The 23,634-nt window shown below is 38.6% G+C and overlaps 1 protein-coding gene across 2 annotated transcripts in view; it reads left to right on the top strand.

Moving 5' to 3' along the window:
• HMG20A (high mobility group 20A) overlaps positions 1-23,634 on the top strand; it is a 67,387-nt gene that overhangs the window by 36,420 nt on the left and 7,333 nt on the right. For both annotated transcript variants that reach the window (XR_006344398.1, XM_043921631.1), the window contains exons 2-7: positions 3,462-3,554; positions 9,483-9,630; positions 12,213-12,425; positions 15,634-15,766; positions 16,862-16,893; positions 23,071-23,146. Coding sequence is in view for 1 of the 2 variants with exons in the window: in XM_043921631.1 (XP_043777566.1) it covers positions 3,466-3,554; positions 9,483-9,630; positions 12,213-12,425; positions 15,634-15,766; positions 16,862-16,893; positions 23,071-23,146 (691 nt within the window). In the remaining variant the exon portion in view is untranslated. The remainder of the gene's footprint in view (positions 1-3,461; positions 3,555-9,482; positions 9,631-12,212; positions 12,426-15,633; positions 15,767-16,861; positions 16,894-23,070; positions 23,147-23,634) is intronic.

Consider the following 23,634-nt stretch of genomic DNA (forward strand, 5'->3'; position numbering starts at 1 on the left):
ACAGAGTCAGACCCAACTGAGTGTGCACGCACACTCATGCACACTGTAGAACTGAAATGACAGGAGGTAATGATCAGAGACTGGTATAGCCAAGTAACATGACTTTTAAAGGAACTGGGCGTTTTACATAAGGGTTGTAGTATGGGGAAATGTGGGCAGAACCCTACCTCTCAACTCTGATGTGTGTACAGTTGGCGCTGGTGTGGTAGGGAAGGAATGTGATGTGTCTCCGTGAGAGGGCTTGATGACGTGGGATTAACATGTGTGAAGTAGGGAAGGGGCACTTGCAAAGAGCCAACTCCAGAAAACACAAGTACAAATTCTCCTTCCAGCATTGTCCAGCATATTCAGAATAATGCAGTCTCACTGGTGAGATCATTCTTCTGTTGGGAAAGGCTACTATTAGTAGAAAAAGCTTAGTTGAAGAACATTTCTTAAGCTCTACCTGAGTTCCTTTATTCTGGCCCTGTATTGACCAAAGACATGTTCTGAGTATGATTAGTGGCTTAATGTAGTTTGTTACAGTTTTTGTAATTGCTATTAAAATATCTTAAATTGGCACTCTGTTATATACATCAGGTTTTTTTTTTTTCCAGTGAGTATTAATATTAGTACTAGAAGGGATTTTTTCATTTCCAAAGCCACAGTCAAAGTGTCAGCCCCAAGGTAATACTATTTTTTGAAGCCTCCAGGTGGAATCCTTCTGTGGGTGAATCCCTTCTGCAAGAAAACATCTGCTTGATATACTTGTTTCTGTAAAATGAAGTGGAAAACCAAACTTGTATATTGCCTTGCCTTTGTGTGTATTTCTGTTCTTTCCCCTTCCAGAGCAGTATTCATTACACAGCTTAAGTGCTTTGCATAGAATTTCCAAGTTCAGTATGACCCCTGTACTGGGACGTTATCAGGCACAGATGCTACACTGAAGGGCTTTTGGCCATCAGTGGCTTGGTAACTGTGATTCAGCTTGAATCACCCCCTCATGGACCATATGAGAGCAGATTCTTAAAGGATTTCAGCCAATTCTCGGGAATCATTTTATTTTCCAACTTACTGGACTAGTTTAGAGGCCTTGGAGTTTCACTGGACTTTTTCCTCATTTCCTTCTTTTGTTGATTTTGGCCCCTTAACCTTCCACCCACTTTATTACTCACTCATTTCTTAGGGACCTGACTATTCTGTAACACTAGAGAAACTATATCTGAAACCATATGGGTTGAGTAAAACACATTTAAGAGGGAGGAAAAAAGCAACAACAAGAAATGTGTTCTCTGAACTTCCTTTGTTTATATGGTCTGTTTATGTGTTGTTAAGGTTGTGTTGTCCAGCTGCCTCCCCATATTTCAAAAATGACCAAAGATATCTGGGAAACATTCTAAGAGGATCACATTGGCATAGTCAATGAAAAGACACCTCAGGGACTTCCCTGGCGGTCTGGTGATTAAGAATGCAGGGGATGTGGGTTTGACCCCTGGTCAGACTAGGATCCCAAATGCCTCACGACTAAAAAACCAAACCAAAACATAAAACAGAAGCAGTAGTGTAACAAATTCAATAATGACTTTAGAAATGATCCACATTAAAAAAAAAAAAAAAAAGATACTTCATTTGCCCCCCACCAGATAACGTATCTTCTTCTTAGGTTTAGATAGGGTGTCAAGAGTTTCAGATGCGAAATCTTGAGGCTCTTGAGAAGTCCTTTACTTCTAAGGAGACTTTTAGAAAGAAGTCAGTTAAGTGAGTTCTTTTGAGGTTTGTGGATATATATCTGGTTATTTGAATGTTTGTGGTTTATAATTAGGCTGTATGGCATCTAATTGATTAATTTTCTTTTGGTAAAATGAATATTGGTATAAGGTGATGTTATCAGCCGTTAAAGCCTGGGTTCTCATCTAGTCTGTGCATAATGTGAATTAAAACATAAGCGCACTTGTGCCAAGATTATCCTAGAATGAATGGAACTGTGCACTATTTGTTAGAGCCCCTTGTAAGCCCCCTTCTCCTGAAGGAATTGAAACGCATTAGCAAGATCCCTGTACATGGAACAAACTCCTTACTCTGTGGTTGAGTGGGAAGTTCCTCTCTGCCTTCCATGCTCTACCCACACTATAATGAGTGGTGAATATACAGAGATGCATTTTTTCACATTCAGCTATTTGTGGAATTCGGTCTGCTAAGTAACAAAGAAATGAAAACAAGAAAATAAGAATAAGAAATAAATCATCAGTGTTATCATTTTGGAAGTAAATTATTATATTGAACTTCAGAATATGGCATCGATGTCATCAGCATTTTCTTCATGTTGCCACCTCAGTGGGGTGAATCTTTGCTCTGCCTGGTCTCTGTGCTTTCCTTATAATTGCTGTTTCACTAGGTCTCCTTAGGAGCAGCACCTGACCGAACTGCTGAGAGAGCTCCTGAGTGAGTTTTCATAACCAGCTTCTCATTCTCCCAGTTGATTAAGGCACTTTTTTTTCTTGAGTGGTTTGCAGTTCCACTTAAGTGGCTGTTTGGGGTCACTGTTGAATGTTTTGTTTGAATACCACTTTCACGGTGAATGGGAGGCTTCTGCTTTCAGCTCTGTGGGGTGAAGCCCTTGGTGTTAAGCCTTGAAAGGGAAAAAATCTTTCTTTGTAGCAATATGCTAAATGAAATTACTCTCTTTGTCACTTTGTCCTTTTATCCTTTCAGTCCGATAACCTCAAATTCTTGTGATTTATTTGCTTTCTTGAGTTAAGCTTAGTTATTTCCTGTGCCCAGGTGCATGCTATTTCCACTGCTGGTCATCATGGTGATGTGGAGCATATTTCTGACCTGAAAGTGTGGTTTCTTTAATTTTGAACCACATCAGTCTGCCTTCCATCCTCCACTTCCTTTGCATTATTTCCTTTTGGAAGGCTCAGTTTGTCACCATTTAATCTAAGGATGATTCATCTGGGACTGAGAACTCATAATGTTGTAATAACAATACCTTTCTTTGTATAATAATACTCAAAGCACTTACCATCTTAGCCTTTCTCTATTTATGAAGCACTTTCAGTTTAATCCTTCACAATAACCCTGTGGGTTAAGTCAGCAATTTGTGTCTAAGATGGTGAAATTGTATCTTAAAGAGGTTGAATAGCTTGCTCAGGGTTGCAGTGCTTCTTAGTTTACTCTGCTTAACGATTTTTACAGCAAATACAGAATAGTTTTGAAGATATTATGAATGAACAAAAAGGAATTTTCCAAACTGTGTCCCGATTTTTAAAATCTGATTTTACCCTGGTCAGTTGGTAAGACCAGGGTTAAAAGCCTATTAACCATAAAGTTTAAATTGATGTGTCCACGAAAATATTTAGGTCAGTTTCTCTTTTGCTGCTGATGTGATAAAGGTTAAGGAAGGCTGGCTCTTAAATATGTGCAACTTGAACTGGAAATAATTAAGCCATTTTTTTTTTTAAATTCTCTCTTCCTTCCAGAGAGATGGAAACCTTGATGACTAGTTCCACTCTGCCTCCCCTTTTTGCAGATGAAGATGGCTCCAAGGAGAGTAATGATCTGGCTTCAACTGGGTAAGCAGCTGCTTTGGGACACTGGGCCTCTGCCTAGGCTTCAAAACAGATTCTGATAACGTATAAGGTGCTAAAGAGGTCGTCTTATATCATAAAAATAGAAGGTATGTTTGCTATGCTTTGCCAAGAGAATGGGAGCTGTTGTAAACTGCTTTGATATCTGTATTCAGCCATCGTTTGCAGTGCTGGTTCCTGTGAACTGGAACAGCAGTACTGTGGGATCTAGGGGACAGGACTCCTGGCTACATGATCACCATTAAGGAAATACCTGCCACAGGGCTAGCTGCGAAAAGCAAACTCATTTTCTGTCTGAATTGCCACAAATATTAAAATAATTTTTCCCCAAACATCAGATTTTTTTAAGATCAGATTTTTAGTTATGGTTCTTTATTCAGGATGCCTAGGAGCTCTAGCCTACTTCTTTCTCCCAGCACGCACCACCCCCAACACCCCAACTCCTTTTTTTGGTATTTTTGGGCACATATATGAAGAAATATGGAAAAGGGCTAATAGCAATAGTCCCTCTTCCATTGACAATCTCTGTTCCACTTGAATGTTTATCTTTTCTACTTAGATATTATTTGCCAAGGAAGAAATGTATTCACTAATAGATTGAAGTGCTAGCTAATCCCTAAGATGAATTATTTTAATATCCTTTATAGCTCTTTAAAAATAGACTACTCTTTATAATTCTGTTTCCTTCCCTGACATTCTTTACTCATTAATATCTGCCATCTGACTCTATTCAGATGAAACTGTTCTCCAAGACTTTGCTAAAAGCCGCCTACTTGCTGAATCCAGTTTGTACAGTAAAAATGTTCTGAGTGTCTGCTGTGTATGCCAGGCACCATTCTAGCTGCTAAATACTAAGCAGAATAACCAAAACATACAAAAATTACAAAAATTCTAACCCCTATTCTATGGGGAAGTCAGACAATAGAAAGTATAAAGAAGTAAGCTGCATAATACATTGATAAGAACTATGGATTAAAAAATAAAGTCGGGAAGGGGAACAGGAAGGGCTTGGGGTGCTGTTTTAGATAAGATGGGCCAGAAAGGCTTTACAAGTGACTCGAATAAAAACCTGAAGAAAGTAAAGTAACTACCTACATTATGGGCAAAGATTATTCTAGGCAGAGGGAAGTAGTGAGTGGGAAAGCCTTGAGGTAGGAGTGTTTCTTCCTTTCAGAAACAGCTGAGAGGCCAGTATGACTAGAGCAGAGTATACCAGGGGGAGGGTATAGGCTTCATCAGTGTGTTTCTCAAACTTTAATGCACTTATGAATTGCCTAGACATCTTATTAAAATGCAAATGCTGAGTCAGAAAGTCTGAGTTAAGACCAGAGATTCTACATCCTATTAAGTTCCCAGATGATACCAGTGCCACTAGTGTGAGGCCGGTACTTTGAGTAGCAAGGGACTAGATCCTGTAGGACCCTATGGGTCAGAGTAATCACTTTAACTGTCCCTCCGAGTGAGGTGCAAAAGTGTGAGGAGGTTTTGCACAAAATGATGTGATCTGACATTTTTAAATAGTATCCCTGTGGCTGATATATAGAGAAAAGAGTGAAGGGAGCAGGGACTGAAGCAGGAGACCAGTTTGGGTTCTAAAATAATTCTAGAGATGACTCAAAGGACTTCACTAGTGACAACAGTATTTTTGGCAGAGTAGTAGGGAAAAAAACCTCATTAGAGTGGGTTTCAAGGATTATAGGAATGGGGAGTGGTGAAAAGTATAGAATTCTAGATATATTTTGAAGATAAGCCAAACAGGATTTGCCTGAAAGACCAGATGAGATGTGAGAAAGGAGAAAAAAGCAGTCAAAGACAAGCTCCAAAATTTTGGCTTAAGCAACCTGAAGGGATGGAATTGCCATTACATTAGATGGCACACACTGAGCAAGTGGAGGAGGGAATGTTAGATTGGTTTTGGAGATTTTAAAATTGAAATGCTTATTAGATATCCAAGCAGAGATGTCAGATAGGCAGCTTGACACAGAGCTCTAAAGTTACAGGCTATCTAGATTGAAAAAAGAAACTTGGGAATTGATGAGCATATTACAGCTGACACTTAAGGCCGTGAAACTGGTTGAGATCATCAGATGAATGAGCACTGTGTAGGGAGAAAAGAGAAGAGACCTGACACTTGAACTTGGGGATATTCCAGCATTTACAAGTCAGGGAGAAGAGGAAGAGTCAGCAAAGAAGACTCAAGGGGGTACCTAAAAAGGGATCAGAAAAACCAGGGATGTGCAGGGTCCTGGGAAGCAGGTAAAAAATGTACTTCAAGGAAAAGGAAGAGATGAACTGTGTCAAATATTTCTGGAAGATCAGGTAAGATGAGATCTGAGAAATGACAATGGATTTAGCATGGAGGTCATTGGTGATCTTGACAAGAGTTGTAAACATTTATCTCCTTTGGGTTGGGTTTAAGATAGAATGAAGGGAGACAAATTAAAGTCAATAACTATAAACAGTTCTTCCCAATACAAACAACTAAAAGTCAGTAAGTGCCCCTCATCCTCTCATCCATGGTTTCACTTTCCATGGGTTCTGTTACCTGCCACGATCAGCCATAGTTGGAAAATACTAAATGGAAAATTTTAGAAATAAACAGTTCATAAGTTTTAAAGTGCCCACTATTCTGAATAGTATGATAAAATCTCACACTGTCCCACCTGCCTGGGACGTGAATCATCACTTTGTCTGGTGTATCCCACCTGTTAAGTCACTTGGTGGTTGCCCCTCTTATCAGATTGACTGTCACAGTATCTCAGTGCTTGTGTTCAAGTAACATTTATTTTACTTAATAATGGCTCCAAAGAGCAAAAGTAGTGGTGCTGTCAATTCAGATATGCTAAAGAGAAGCCGTAACGTGCTTTCTTTAAGTGAAAAGGTGAGAGTTCTTGACTTAATAAGGAAAGAAAAAAAATAATAATATGCTGAGGTTACAGAGATCTGTGCTAAGAATGAATCTTCTGTGAAATTGTGAAGAAGGAAAAAGAAATTTGTGCCATTTTTGCTATCAAGTATCAAATTGCAAGAGTTGTGGCCACAGTGCATGATAAGTGCTTAGTTAAGAAAGGCATTGAATTTGTGGGTGGAAGACATGAACAGAAAACAGGGTTCAGTATTATCTGCTCATCCACTGGGGATCTTGGAACGTATCACCCCTGGGTCGGGAGGCTTCTGTATAAACAGTTCCATAAGGGAAGGAGAAAAATGAAGTGGAATCAAGAAATTTTTTTTTTCCCAGATAAGACTAATAATACTGTATTTGTTTGCTGATTAGGCTGATCTAGTAAAGAGGAAAGAATTGGTGATGCCAGAGAGGGCAGAATTGCTGAAAACCTGGTTTTGAGTAGGCCAGTGGGTATGGGATCCATGGCACAAATGGAAGGGTTGTTGGCTTTAGCTAAGAGCTTGGACAGTTCATTCACTGGAACTAAAGAGCCTTTTTTTTTTTTTTTTTCCCAGTCTGTATTCAATTTGTCATCTCTAAGCATTTGACACTTTTGACCACTACCTCTGATTCCTGTTCATTTCAGTCAAAGCACTCACAGGATGGGTACTTGTTCCCAAACCTAGTTTTCATATTTTACTAAAATAAGAATGTGCAAGAGTTAGTAACTTAAAATCTGATGGCACAGTTAAAATGAAGAATGACAGTGAAAGAAAAAGACATCGTACGATATCCAAAATGATTGAAATATTTGGAAAACAAAGCTGCCAAGATCAAACTGAATCTCTGATGGCAGCTCTTTTTCAGAGAACATGATTAGCATTGAGTTAATAACTTCTCTTATTTACCATTTTTCAAAGAACCTCAAAAATGTAGGATCCTCCTAGTTTAAATCTTCTATTTTCTCTGGAAAGGATCAGAAAAGTAAAATTTCTTTCCTCTCAAGGAGAGTCTGTATCTGCTTTCATTCATCTCTCAGCCCACTGTAATCTGGTTTTTATTCCCATAACTCCACTAAAACTGGACTCCCTTCCAGTACAGGAGTACAGTTGAACTCCTTCAGATCTTCAAATTTAGCTGATATTTTTTAGCCTATCTTATGTGACATCTGCAACTTTTTGCTTGTGTAAAACCCCTTCTCAAAAGTCTTCTCACCTTGGCCTCTGTAACAGTTTTCTCTCTTGTCTCTTAGATCTCTTCATACCTTCCTTAGTCTTTCTCAGCTCGTGTAACACTTGATCTTAAAATATCGTTCCAACAGGGTTCTATCGTGGCTTTTCTTCCTACTATCTTTCTGGAGAAACACCTAACATTTCCCAATATTTCCATGAACTGATGCCTCCTGAAATGTCTCCTGCCTTTTCTTCACTTCTGTTCTCTCAGGACATGTGTCCAGTTGTCTGCAGGACAGCTCCACTTAATTATACCAGGAATTAACGTTTCAAGCTTATCATTTTCTGATCTGTCTTAACTTATCCGTCTTAATGTGTCTTACACACGTGTGTACACACACACTCTCCAGTTGTTACCTTGGTTAGTAGGTTATTATCACCCAATCTAGAAACCTCAGAATTACCTTTGACTCTTCTTTTTCCCTCACTATTTATATTCATTCTATCATTTTGCCTCTTAATTATCCCTTAGCTTTTTCTCCCCTGTTCTCCCGCTTGCCCTGGTCTCTCACTTAGTCTTTCACAGTAGCCTCATGAAAAATTTCCCTTTCTCCTATTATACCCTGTTCTTTCTACCTGTAATAATATTGTTTACCTAGGGCTTTTCTGGTAATTCAAATGGTAAAGCATTTGCCTGCAATGCAGGGACCCAGGTTAGATTCCTGGGTTAGAAAGATCCCCTGGAGAAGGAAATGGCTACCCATTCCAGTATTCTTGCCTGGAGGATTTCTTGGACAGAGGAGCCTGGTGGGCTATAGTCAACATTTACATGTTTACAATCCATTGTTTACCTAATGAATGCCTATTCATCTTTTAAGTCCTCCTCTGTAAAATCTTTCTTAACATTCTCTCCATATATATAAAAGTCCTCATCCCCTCTACTGTACCTTGTGGCACATTTTATAGACCTCTGTTTCACTACTTGTATTGTAAGTATTTTCTGTAACCCTATAAAATATACATTCTTCCAGAATAATGACTGAATATCGCTCTCTTATACATCTTCCTCCACCTTCCCCACTACCTGCCCCAAACCCCAAACTCCCTAGCACATGGTGTTACCTTTATTTCCATTCCTTTATCTAAATGTTTAGTTAGGGTGTAACTCCATCTGAGATCCAACCATCATCTGTACCTTGAATCCACTTTTCAGAAAGATGAGGTTTGCTGACTCATCTGGAACAGAATGGTAGGAACAGAAAGTGTGTATCTCTGACTTACTAGTGTTTATACCTGAATTTCTGAACTTGATAATATTGTTCTTAGATGATCTCATTGTCAACAAACACTATAATCCTACAGAAGGAATAGTCTGTGGAATGTACTGTAAGAGAAATTTCTTGTGCCCTTAAAGAACTCTCTCTTTTGTGATAGGGGGGCAAACTGCCTCTACAACTCCCATTCCTATTCTTTTCCATTAATAGTATTTTCCTTTTATCACATTGGAGGTACATGAAAAGTATCACATAAAAGTCAGCTGCATGCTCAGAGCTAAAATGTAAAGTCTCCATTGAGGAGAGAAGTAATCTGCGGGAGGAAGATTATAGTTGTTTTTAGTAGGAGACTTCTTCTTGGAACTGAGCTAGTCTAATCAAACACTGAAACCTTTTAAAAAGTGTTCTATAATTGCTATGGAGATATGGTTTATTTACATTTATACAGAATGAGGTGGGGAATTAATTCAAGGGCTGGCATGTGATTTTCCTGGCAGTGAAATGTGTCTTGAACCTTGATAAGTAGGAGGTTTTGATGCTGCTGATACTAAACTTCTCCACTCTGCCGATCATTCTGCAGGTTAACCCACCCAGAGGCTCCATATAGTAGTGGAGCCACATCATCCACCAATAATCCAGAATTTGTAGAGGATCTCTCCCAAGGTCAGCTGCTTCAGAATGAATCTTCAAATACAGCAGAAGGCAATGAACAGAGGCATGAAGATGAGGTGAGCTGAAGCATCTCCTCTTGTTACTGGTCTCTGAGGCTTCTAAAGAAGCAGTCAGCAAGGGAGTTGATTGAGGTGTTCATCCTCTGGCCTTCCATTCTGCAGAATATTCTGTTTTATATTTCTTCTTTTACATAGAACCATATTAATGTTTTTAATGATATAGAGACAAGTAGACTCTTCTTTATCCCCTGTCAAGAAAATTTATACCTCATCAGATTAGATGCTCAAATGCTTACTGAATGAGTTGAATGATTAAATTAAATAAGTAATTAATGAGGAGTCTACATGCACTTACTCAAGACCACATACTGCTCACCTGCAGCATATATGCCCAAAGGGTCCACACGATTTGCCAGGTCATTCTCTCTCCCATAGAAGGCTGCTGCTGCTGCTGCTACTAAGTCACTTCAGTCATGTCCGACTCTGTGCGACCCCATAGATGGCAGCCCACCAGGCTCCGCCGTCCCTGGGATTCTCCAGGCAAGAACACTGGAGTGGGTTGCCATTTCCTTCTCCATTGCATGAAAATGAAAAGTAAAAGTGAAGTCGCTCAGTTGTGTCCGACTCTTCGCAACCCCATGGACAGCAGCCTACCAGGCTCCTCCATCCATGGGATTTTCCAGGCAAGAGTACTGGAGTGGGTTGCCATTGCCTTCTCCACCCATAGAAGGCATCTTTTTCTAATTCACACAAGGGCAGTCGTGCCCTTGTTGGACTCCGAGTGTTCCTCACAAATGACTGATTACATTGTCTGTGTTTTAAGGTACTTTTTTTTTAAGCCACAGAAGAGTACCACCATTGATTTTTGTCTTTATTCTCATTTTGAAAAAGCTGATTCTTTCTACATTGGCATTCTTAAAGATTATGATGAATGCTTGTGTGTGTTGTACACTCAGTCACTTAGTCATGTCCAACTCTTTGCAGCCCCATGGACTACAGCGCCCCAGACTCCTCTGTCCATGGGATTTTTCAAGCAAGAATACTGGAGTGGGTCGCCATTTCCTACCCCAGGGAATTTTCCTGACCCATGGATTGAACCTGGGTCTCTTGTATCTCCTACAGGTTGGCAGGCAGATTCTTTACCACTGCACCACCTGAGAAGCCTCATGATGAATGCTTAAAGCTTCTTAAACATCTTAAATCCTTAGTAGCTTTAATGTTAAATGTTACTAGGGTTACAAAACAAAAACAACAACAACAAAAACTGTTACCAAATATATCATTTGCCCAGTGCTAAATTATTATACCATTGTATATATATTTAAAGGAGTACGGTATGGTAATTGATATTTAGATATTTTCATCTCATTTTGATTATCTTTCTCTCCTCTGAAATAAAAATGCTTATATCCATAAACCTTTACTAACTGATAGGCTATATGTATTTGTAAAATTATGAAGCAAAAGTACCTTGTATCTTGTTTAAAAGGACAAAGAAAAAAGCTGTGGTAAACATTAGTGGTACTTAAACTTTGGGGCGGGGGGGTGGGGAGTAGTGATTTCATCTTTTAATAACATATAAAATCTCTGATTTATAAAATAAACATCTTAAGAAATAAATCAAGCCAAAGAACTAGTCTTCATTCTGGATATATTATAGTTGCTAAATTTTTCTAAGTCTTATATATTAATTTTAAATTGTATAATGCTACCTGCTATGGGAAATAAACTGATCTTTGAATGATATCAGTGAGAAAGACCCTAATAATGATTTTAATCCCAGTGTTACAGCTTGTCTCTTCTTTTGTTGTCAAAAGTGCACGTGACAGCATCTTGTTCTGATCTGCTGTAGCAGTGTCGGCTGCCCTGGCACAGTGCTGTGTATGTGCTGCCTTTCTCATCTAGAATATTCCCCTGGCAGGAGTCAGGCTTTGTTCAGTGCATATGAAGGCCAGAGCTTATTTATGTGATTGTGGTAGGGGTACCTTACCCTTTTGTTTTGTTTTGTTTTTTTAATATTCACTTTTTTTTTTTTTGGCTGTGCTGGGTCTTCACTGCTATGCTCAGGCTTTTCTCTAGTTGGCAGAGAGCAGGGGCTACTCTCTAGTTGCAGCTCATGGGCTTTTCATTGCAGTGGCTTCTCTTGTTGCAAGCACAGGCTTGGGGTACACAGGCTTCAGTAGGTGCAGCACATGGTCTCAGTAGTTGCAGCTCATAAATTCCAGAACACAGGCTCAGTAGCTGTGGCACATGGGCTGATCTTCCCAGACCAGAGATCAAACTGGTGTCCCCTGTGTTGCAAGGCGAATTCTTAACTACTGAGTCACCAAGAAAACCCCGGTACTCCTTACTCTTATCTGTTGGGATTAGCGCTAAAATGGCCCCTTAGTGAAACAGTGTGTAGCATGGTACATAAAAAGGTCTGCAGGTGAACCATCTGGAGTCCCTTCCTACAGACTGCATTGCAGTCTTTTGTTCCTATAACAGATTTGGAGAGCTTTGACTATGCGGGGCCTTAATGGTGAGAAAATGCACTTCTTAATCCTGTTTTGTTTGTCAGTGTTCATTGTTGCTTTACTGGGAAAATTTTTGTTGTTGTAATTTGATTTGGGGTTTTTTAATTTTGACTTGTTTTGCAGCAAAGAAGTAAACGAGGAGGTTGGTCCAAAGGAAGAAAGAGAAAGAAACCTCTTCGAGACAGCAATGCACCCAAATCCCCTCTTACAGGATATGTTCGGTTCATGAACGAGCGTCGAGAGCAGCTTCGAGCAAAGAGACCAGAAGTCCCATTTCCAGAAATTACAAGGATGTTAGGCAATGAATGGAGTAAACTTCCTCCGGAGGAAAAACAGGTAATTGTTCCTATTCCTGATCCTTTGCTTGGTTTTGATTCTGTCTCAAAAATAATTTTTGTCAGAAAAGCAAAGAGAATGGACTCTTGATTCTTCACTTTTGTCATGATACCTAGGAGACCAGAATAGCAGGGTCCTTCCTAGTCCTTTTATTTAACACAGTAGTTTTTATGCTCTTCCAGGATCTGCTGTAGGCATGTGAGCAATCTCAACCAAAGCAGCTCCACTTTTATTTGCTTTATACGCTGAGTTCATATAAGACTTATGTAACAAATAGTTCAATATTAAGAAATCTATCAATATGATTTATCCTGCTGAATTAAATGAAAAGTCATGAGTTAAATGAGAATTTTGATAAAATTCTGCTGTTCACATAAGAATTTTAAGAAAAAGATTTAACTGTTTTAATAAACTTTTTAAACTGGAGTCTTGGTAAATTTATCCTACCATGGAAAATAAAGCAAGAACTATTTGAATTCTCTTCCCTCCAAGACAGAAATTAACCCTATTGCCAAACTGAAACAAACCCATTAGAGAGATTTGAGAGGAAGGGAGAAGGCAATGGCACCCCACTCCAGTACTCTTGCCTGGAAAATCCCATGGACGGAGGAGCCTGGTAGGTTGCATTCCATGGGGTTGCACAGAGTCGGACACGACTGAAGCGACTTAGCAGCAAGGACAAGATAGCCACAAACTGACTGAAATGCCACAAAAGTAATGTGATGGTAATGATGTTGAAGTGGTTTGGGGTTAAAAGTTCCCAGCATTCTCAGCATCTGAAGTATATCTGTAATTCTTTTTATGTCCTACACTCCTTAAAAAGGATTCCAAACAAATTAAACCAAATTGAAAAACACTCTTGGGAATTAACTGAATTCAAAAAAATTTCAAAGAGATCAGATTGAGTTGCAACTTGAAGCTCTGTGTTTGTGGTAGCAAGCTAATAGAAAACAGTGTACATCATCCATTGTTTCAGCTCTAATGTATAAAGGGCTAGACAGAGATCATGAGCTATACATAGTAATTACTCTTTTCTCTTTTTTAATTTTTTTATTTCAGAATTAATACATGCTTATTGTTTAAAGTTTTTCAAATAATGGAGTGATAACTAGTTAGGGCAAGTATTTGTTCTCAAATTTTTATTTGAAAATATTGAAAATATTGATTTGAAAATACTCTCCTGGGCAAGATTGGGCATGTACTCTTTCTTTCTCTCTGTCTCTCACACTCAAACACACACAATTTTTTTCTGAATTTTTTCATATAAGTTACATACATCATGGCCCCTTAAATATTTCAGTGTGAATTTCCTTAGACACATTCTCTCACTTAACCACAGTTAGCAACCTCATAATTTTTTTTTTTTTTTTTTTTAAATTTTATTTATTTGTTTATTTACTTCTAACTGCACTGGGTCTTGCTCGTTATGCACGGGCTTTCTCGAGTTAGGCAAGCGGGGGCCACTCTGCAGTCTCAGGGTGTGGTGACTTCTCTGGCTGTGGAGCACGGGTTCTGGGGCACTCGGGCTCAGTAGCTGCGGTGAACAGGCTTAGTTGCTCCACAGCATGTGGGATCTTCCCGAACCAGGGATCGAACCTGTGTCCCCTGCCTTGGCAGGCAGATTCTTAACCACTGGGCCACCAAGGAAGTCCCAACCTCATAATTTTATATGAACACAATACTTCTATCTAACTTACCATCTATATTCCAGTTCTGTCAGTTGACCTAACGTCATTCCTCTGTAACATTTCCCCCTCCAGTTCAGATTCCAGCCCAGGGTTCAGGTTCTGTGTTTAGCAGTCAAATCTCTAGATTCCTTTAATCCAGGATATTTCCACACCTTTCTTTGTCTCTTATGACATTGAAAAGAATACCATCTCTCTCTCTTCCTCCCCCTCCTTTTGTTTACTCTTTTTTTTTTTTTCTTTTGTTTACTCTTAACAGAACATTCCTCATTTTATATTTGTCTGATGTTTCCTCATGATTAGATTGAGGTCATGCATTCTTGGTCAGAAAACTGCATAGATGGTGTTGGCCCTTCTCACAGTATCACATATGCAGGCACACAATGTCATTTATTTCTTGTTGGTAATGTTAATTTTGCTCACTCAGTAAAGTTTTTCACTTTCTCTTATAATTAAGAAGCAGTCTGTGCAGAGACATTTTAAGAACATGCAAATAGTCTGTTACATTTCAGAATTTTCCCTAGATTTAGCAGTCATTAATAACTTCTCCTTGATCTAATCTTTACCATGATGATTGCAAAATGATGATTTTCCAACTCTAGCACTCACTTCACATGTGCTGGTTGACCCTTGGCATTCTAAGCAAGAGCCCTCTTCCTCTCTCCATTTATGTATTTGTTTATTTATTTACTATTGGTATAGGCATATGAATCTCTCTTTTTCCCAATGGTTTATAAATTATTACTAAGTAAATTTGATACTTAAATTGCCCCAGATTTGGCCAGGGTGTCCTCTATATCTGGCTTTTGTGTGGGACAAGGCCATTAACATAATTTCTGACTCTAGTTTGTGTTCATTTAGAAGCAGTATTTTTCTACTCTATTTCTTAAACCTAATTGATGAATGAAAAGTACAAGGCATTAAACAAAATTATCCTAGTAGATCAATGAACTTTGTTTAAATAATTAATAGCACAAGGCATATAGATACAGGCTCTCTCATAGTAGTCCATTTTAGGTCCATAGGATGAGGTCATTCTTTTTTATGTTCTTTGTGTCTCCTCTCTCCTGGCTCTTAAAAGGCGAATTGATGTATGAGATCATCCCCTCAGAATGGGTTGGGGATAAAGAAATAGAGTAATATTCCATCCTCTCCCCTGGGAAGATTTAAGTGTGCCTATGTGGTGTGTTGAGGACTCTAGTGGCCATGTATACTTCTATCTATAGGATTAGAGGAAGAACCATAATCTTCTTGTGAATTTTTTATGAGAATGACCGCAATAGAACTTGTCTTCAGTAAGTTAAAAAAGGCAATAGTCTAAAAAGTCAAAATTGCCTTTTTCTTTTATAATTGAGAGAGATTTTTTTCACATGATTTTTTTTTTTTTGTAATGCTCAAAAGTTTATTCCACTTTTACTTTTCTTTCCATGTTCTAATTATCTTTTGTTTTCTTCAAAGAGTTCTTTGGTATTGTACCTCAGTAAGATCTATTTCTTGAAAATAATTCCACATTTCTTTCCTAGCGCTACCTTGATGAGGCAGACAGAGATAAGGAGCGTTACATGAAGGAACTGGAGCAGTATCAGAAGACTGAGGCCTACAAGGTTTTCAGCAGGAAAACCCAGGATCGTCAGAAAGGCAAATCTCATAGGCAAGGTATCAGAACCAGAATCAAATATATTTGTAGTTTGTTTTGCATGATGGAGTGTCATAAAGCCTACTATTAGAGCAATAAAGATAAAAGATATGTTTCTATCATTTCTCTATTATACTAGATTCACTTAAAGCATCATTTTCATTTTATTAAAATCACACTACTCTTGTTTAGAAATTTCAATTGGGTTTCCATATCCAGGGTCAACAGTTTGACTTGTACTCCAAGACCCCTTTTAGTTGCCTGTGCTACTGCTTCTATTTCCACTGTAGGCACTTCTCTGCAATGCAGAAGACTCGGATTTGATCCCTGGGTTGGGAAAATCCCCTGGAGAAGGGAATGGCAACCCACTCCAGTATTCTTGCCTACAGAATCCCATGGACAGAGGAGCCCGGCAGACTACAGTCTATGGGGTTGCAAAGAGTCGGACACGACTGAGCAACTAACACTTTCACTGACACCTCTAAACCTTTCATGTGATCCTTTCTCCCAGCTTCCAGTGGTAAATCTTTTTAATTCGCTCATTCTTATTTGCATGTATTCAAAAAATGTGTTGAACACGTCCTATTACATATCAGGATCTCACCTAGGCATAAAGGATGCAAAGGTAAACAAGATACAGAAGATCCTGGTCTTCATGGATCTTTTGTTTTCTGTAAAATTGTTCATCACACTGTTAAAGTATTGCTAAAGTTCCCCCTTTTCAGGGAACACTGCCAAAGAAAGAAGCCCCACTCATAACAGGCTGTCATTCCTTAGCTATTGCGTCTTCTCCACATTTGGGCATCTTGCCTGCTAAACTGTAATGTTGTGCAAACAGCCTTTGGCATGTGTTTCCTGTCCACTCTCCCACCCTTTTCTCCTTAAAGGTAAGGACTGTGTCTGCTGTTTTCTCTTCCGTCGAATTGCATAACCTATAAGACGGGGTTCCCTTTAACTATTGTTGACTGATTAATAAAGCTATTAGAGAAAATATGATGTTTTGAGAACCCACATATACCAGCAGTTTCTATATTTTGGCACGGTCATTTCCTTAAGTTTTTTTTAAATTTTGTTTTGTTTTTCAGCTTAATATTCTTGTTCTTTCATATTTTTAGATGCAGCCCGACAGGCCACTCATGATCATGAGGTAATTAACTTTCTGTCTCCATTGTGTGTATGTGTGTACATGTGATATATGTATATAATGATGATGCTGTTTGAAATGCTATTGGACTGTTTTTTAATGAATGGCAGAGCATTTTCTGTCCTGTAATTAGGATTGAGTTAGTTGCCTTTAGCTTAAGGATTCCTAGCATATGGCAGACACTTATGTCATGAGTCTGTTCTTGAACTAAAGCCCCTAACTCTAGTCCTTTCTTGTGGTCCAAGAATTTTACTGGCTTTAAATGCTGAAGATGGCTGGAATCTGGAGTGATGTATAGAAATGGGGACCAACTAAAAGCTATAACTTATAGTTTATCATCACCAGATACTATATTCTAACTCTCAGTAAGTTGTTATTTAGGAAATCCAGCATTTAGTTAAAATGCACTATTCAGCTTACAGCATCTGCAGAGCACAAGTGACAATATCTTGATTTCTGTGCCTCCTTTCTTCCCTGGCACATATTTGTTTACCCGTCTTTCCGCCCGCCCCCCCCCCCCCCAATTTGGTTCAGTTTCAGCAATAGGATTTTGATCTCTGTTCCCGTATAGGATTGAGGCCTATGTGTGTTGGCTGTGTTGCATAGAGAGCTTTAAATATATATTTAGCCTATAGTTAATATATGATTGTACAAAAATAAAATGTGTGGTATTTTCGTGCATGAAAATGTTCAGTGACTCCTCATTGCTTACCAAATCACATTCAAACTCAGCAACCAGGGTTTTCTGTAATTAAGTGCCAATTTCCCTTTCCAAATAACCTAACTCCTATATGTCTCTCTTGTTAAGCTTTTTATTTTGTATTGGGGCGTAGCTGAATAACAGTGTTGTGATGGTTTCAGGTGAACAGCGAAGGAGACTCAGCCCTACATACACAAGTGTCCTTCTCCTCCAGACGCCCCTCCCCTCCAGGCTGCCACCCACTGCCGTATAGTAGTTCCTTGTTGGTTATCTGTTTTAAATATAGCAGTATGTACATGTCCATTCCACACTCCCAAACTGTCCATGTATATCTTATGTACTTAAAAAATACTAACTGTCCTCTAAGTGCCCCGTCCTTTCCTGCCTCATGCCTGTGCTCATATTCTTCCTTTCATGAGCATACTTTCTTTCCCTCACTCTTTTTTTTATCATCCTCTTGTATCATCCAATTTTGCCTCCAAATTCTAGTCATCCATCAAACCCTATTTCAAGTTCCATTTTCTGCTTCAAGCTTTTTCCTGTTTCCTCCAACTTCCCTTAAACCTCACGGCTCTCTATATGTCTTTTATGCACTTAGCTGGTCTGGCTAAGGTGCCAGAGTTACTCAAGTGCTTCTGTCATTAACACTTTTGGATTATAATCTCTTTGAAGGCATGTGTGGTCTAGTTTCCATTCTGTACCCATCCACATACCATCTAGCATTATGCTCTTGTATGGAGGAGTTCTTCCACAAATACTCATTTGTTTTTATACAAAACCCATTTGTTGAAATAACAGTGGAAACTTACACAAAAAGAATTTTCTGATGCACTCTTTTGCATGCACTGGGTTTTTCACTAAATCAAGGAAATCACTTCTTCAAAATAATAACTTATTTATTGTGGAGTTGTAGTTCTCATACCTAATTTGGTATTGGTTACCTTCAAAATGTAAGAAAACTTTTAGATTCACAATTCAAGTAGATTTATCACCATCCATGAATTATAAAGTGAGAAGCATGGTAAATATGAACATTTTATTTTTCATATAAATCCTATATAAATGTAGTTAAATATGACATCTCTGTGTTCCAATTAGGATGAAATTTTTTTTGCTTGAGAAACTGTATGTACACTATATGTTTTAAATCATAATTGAATTGTGTTATAAGTTTTCTATACTGCCAGATACTTGTATAATTACTCATTGCCCACCAATATCATAAATTTTCTAAACTTCTTTTTTTCCCTATTAAGCGTCCTTTATAGCTTCTCTATCCTTAATAGTTACAAAAGAGAGTATGGACAGTAAAATCTTAGATCTCACATTTTCTAGTCAATGACTGACTGACTCCTTTCATCAATATGGATTTTGCTGGCCAAACCATATGTGGCATTTTTTGCCTCTAATAAAGTTAATAGTTGTAATAAGAAAAGATTTAGTAGACTTAGTCAGTCGCAGAAGCTGCTGCTGCTGATTTTAGAAATTAAGCATTTTAATAAAATATGTTATTTTAGTATGAGAGGACTTTCTGCAGTATATGAAAAGGAATAAGTCTCTTTGTGATTTTCCTGTTTCAGGATTAGACACATGTAAAACCAAAGAAAAGGAGGGAGTAGGTGGAAAGCCAGTAGTAGTTTCTCAAATATGTATACACTAGGCTTTATAAACTTGTCTGGTGTATGCCCAGGTCAGGATAAAGCTCTCTTAGTAAGGTTGTTGACTCAATTAATGTCACTCACTTTATCTGTTTTTTTTTTTTTTTCATTGAATAACATCGTACTAAACCAGTTAATTTCAAAACAGTTGCAATTTGAAAAACTGGTTTGACAGTTTTTAAACACAGCCACACATAACCTCTTAGTATAATAAGAGTTAAGAAAAATAAGAAAGCACTATGAGTGGGAAAAGAAAAAAAGCCACAGAAGCACCATGGAAAGGAGCAACTGAATCAGACCTTAAGATGACTTAGGTTTTGTGGGGGCATTACATATATATACATATATATCTTTGGATAAAGTGGCCTGAACTGAGTTATGAGGAAGTTTATAAAAGAGCAAGTATCTTGCAACGTGCCTGAAACATCACATTTCTAAATACATGCTTATTTCCTTTTTCTTATCCTATTAGGAATAAAATGGCAAATGCCATAAAACAGTTTTCAAGCTCACATCAAAATTACTAAGACCTCAGAAATCCTCTCACCTGACCCCCTCATTTTGCCAGTGAGGAAAATGACTTGCCTAAGATAGGAGAGAATGTCCCAGAATCACTTACTGAATTGGTTAGAGGCAGAATTGTGAGTGAAACCCAGGCGTCTGTAGCCCAGGCTTATTAAGGTCTCTTGGCAGTGCCCGCCACACTATGTGGAATAAACAGTGTTGCAAGTAAAAATGGTCCTGGCTGCCTGTAGTGTCAGCAAAATTTGTTGCCACTTGAGACAGAAATGATTTTATTTGTATATATTTAGTAAAGAAACTATTGTATTCCTTAATGGAACTTAGATTCCTAAGACATTGTTACCAATGTAGATACTGGGGAGCCCTGTTAGAGCTCAGGAAATGCTGACCTGAAAGCCATTCAGACCATTCTGCATAGCGGTGGGGCACTTCAGCCTGGTACACAATATTGAGAGCATTCCTTAAAGTAAAGGGCACTTGAGAGAAGCATATCACTCCATGAGATTCTGGCCCTGAGCCTAGATCACAGCAAAATAGTTTCAGTTCAAAAGGCCTCTGTTCTCTTACCTTCCACTCAATATATAGAATGAAAACCAAAGTGAAGAGTATTCTTGCTTCTCTCAAATCAGAAGCCAGACTGCTAGACCCAGGAGTCAGCTAGTGTTACTCTCAAGAAAGTATCTAAATCTCATGTGAGGACTAAGATAGAAACAATAATTTTGTTTCTCCTTTAATTTATGAAAAATGACAAAATGACACTCAACCTGAACAAATTAGACCCTTTCAATGATGAGGTAATGAAATCCTTATGATTTTAATCCCTTGAGTGATCCTTGGAGCAGCTTAAGTGTATCTGAGCCCCCAAGAGGATCCTCTCCAATGCCGAGTAATGTACTCAGTAATGGAAGAGTGCTGATGGTTTTTATGACGACTCTTCAGTTAAGTAGAATTTCTCTCTTGGCCTTTCAGAGACTGAACAGTTTCATTTAATTGCTGTGGTGTTTCTTATTTTGTACTCTTAAGAATCTGTACCAAGAGGCAGTGTGTTAATGCACTTATGTGGTGCTATCCTCTGCCCTTATGTAGTTAGCTTGGTCTGGACTGCTCTGGCAAGGAAGAAAACAGAATTACCTGTCTGAGCAGAATCTAAGCCTTGGAGAGGGCTCTTGGTACCATGGTAATGGGAGCCAGGCATCCCCACCGACCCATCTGACTGGCAGATATTCAGACCTGTAGCTAAGTAAATTGATCTCACACGACTGAAATGACTTAGCAGCAGCAAGCCAGTACAGTTAAGTAAGAGACTGAACAGGATGGGATGATAAAATTATAAGCCTTTATCTAAAGTCATTTGTGGATTTATATCTGTTATATCTTATACAGTAACAGAGTTAAAGCATATGGTAAGCCAGCAGAGTTGAGAGAAAGCCACTGTGAGATATATCTAAGATCTCTTCTGGAACCAGTCTTTCTTACCCATACATTAATTCTCTTTGAGATCCACCAAGAACTGGCTAGAGGCAGAGCTTTGCCTGTTGAAACTGGGGCCTTCAGTGATAATTCTGTTGTTTGTTTTTAAATCATTCTGGAAAACTTCACTTTCTTTCTTTAAGAGGTAGAAGGGCAAAAATTAAGTGCTCTGAAAGTTTCTTCAGGTAAATACATAGTTTTTCAGACTTCCAGCCTACTAGATGTCTCTCTTAATGAGCTGCCCTTGGCCGGCAGTTCACATAGCCCAACCCTCCATAACAAGGCAGGCACCGATACGAAAACAGGAGCCTGGCTGTCAGAGTTCCCTCATAGGCTGTTAACTGCTTAGCCTTTCTGCTGGGCACCAGATCATATTTCTGTTCAAAGATAAAAGACTAGTGGTGGCAAGAGTAGGAAATATACATTCTATCTCTGGCACTTAATGTGTTTTTACAGGAATGATTTCTAGACTTTTTAAACTATTCTTTATGTTATAAAGGTTTTGAAATCCTCAGATTTCACTAGCAATTTCTTCAGTACTCATTTCCCACTGTTTTCTTTACCATCTTATATTATGCAAGATTTTAAACACTGCCAAGACACTTACAATTTATATTCTTAATGTTTTCAACTTTAAATTCATGGTAGAAATTGCTGCTAAAGCATTTTGAAATATTGACTTTATTCACAAGGATCATTGTGGAATATGTTTTGCAGTGGTTTTGTGAGACTTTTATTTTTAATGGCTTATTGGTGAATTAATTTTAGGTTTATTATTTTTTCTCTCACATAATCCTTGGCATTCTCATATTTAGAGCCTAGTTATTACTGACTTTTTGGTTTTGTTTGTTTTTCCTGGGTCCAAAGAAAGTCTGAAAGATCCTGTTATATGCTGCCCTTGTAAATAAGAAGAAGTAAAAGTAGACGTCCGAATGGAATACCATTATTATTGCTCGTGGCTGGCAAATCTCTGCTTAAAATTCTTATTGTCCACTCTGCAAAGTTAGATTGCATCATCCTATCTCAGAGAGCACTTTATATGCATAACCAAGAGAAGCAACAGAAAAATCACCCAGAAATTCTTTCTCTATACCTACCTCTTGGATGAAAAGTTATGACCAACCTAGAACTGTGGTGTTGGAGAAGACTCTTGACAGTCCCTTGAACAGCAAGGAGATCCAACCAGTCCATCCTAAAGGAAATCAGTCCTGAATATTCATTTGAAGGACTAATGCTGAAGCTCCAATACTTTGGCCACCTGATGTGAAGAACTGACTTATTTGAAAAGTCCCTGATGCTGGGAAAGATTGAAGGTGGGAGGAGAAGGGGACAACAGGGGATGAGATGGTTGGATGGCATCACCAACTTAATGGACATGAGTTTGAGCAAGCTCCAGGAGCTGGTGATAGACAGGGAGGCCTAGCATGCCGCAGTCCATGGGGTTTCAGAGTCAGACATGACTGAGCGACTAAACTGAACTGAATGATACCGACCTCAGTCACTTTCTCCCTTGTACACTGTTGACTATTCAGAACACAGAGCTAAGAAATGGTTTCCAACATCTCTATTAGGGAAATTTATGTAGGTTTGTTTTAAGGTTTCATTGCACAGCAGTTGTCACCTGAGAGATCTGAATACTTAACATGCTTGAGCTCTGTGAAAGTTTGGTTCCAAAGGAAAGGTGAATACATTTTCTTCACAGTCTCACCTAGACTGACTGACTGCTGCTCATCTTACTATTTCTTTAAGGAAAACATGACCACTGTGCCTTCAGGCACTACTATTTAATTTAGTTTAATAATTAACTGTTTTGTTACTCTTGATTCACAGAAAGAAGCAGAAGTAAAGGAACGGTCTGTTTTTGACATCCCTATATTTACAGAGGAATTCCTGAACCACAGCAAAGGTGATTACCAAAGGATCGTATTGCGTTCCTCACATCTGTGACAGGGGATTTAGTTGTCAGGAGAAATTAATTGCTCAAAAGCAATGGTAGTGATACTCCCGACCCTGGGACTGGTCTGAAAGAAGAAAGTTGCTTCTATTTCACTCTGTATTAAAAATAGCTACTCAGAGACCAGTGAGGAAAGTTCAGCCAGTGTTGTCAAAGCAGCTTTAGTCTCTGAATCAGAGGAAATAAATATACATCACTAATTCAGTTGTTTTCAGGCTGTTAGCCAAGAAGCCTTTGTACAAATGAAAGCTTGCATGGATATCCAAAATATAAAATAAATAAGAGCAAAGCTGACCCCACTGCAATAAAGCTTTGGACCCACAGCTGTGCTTGCCCAGTCTCCCAGGATCCCCCTGTGAAACCCCTCAGGCTTCTCATAGCACGGCTTTAAACAAACCAAACAAACAAACACTGGAAATTGCAGCTGTTCCTTGCAGTCT

This window comes from Cervus elaphus, chromosome 13 (genome assembly GCF_910594005.1).
Source record: "Cervus elaphus chromosome 13, mCerEla1.1, whole genome shotgun sequence".
Taxonomy (NCBI): domain Eukaryota; kingdom Metazoa; phylum Chordata; class Mammalia; order Artiodactyla; family Cervidae; genus Cervus; species Cervus elaphus.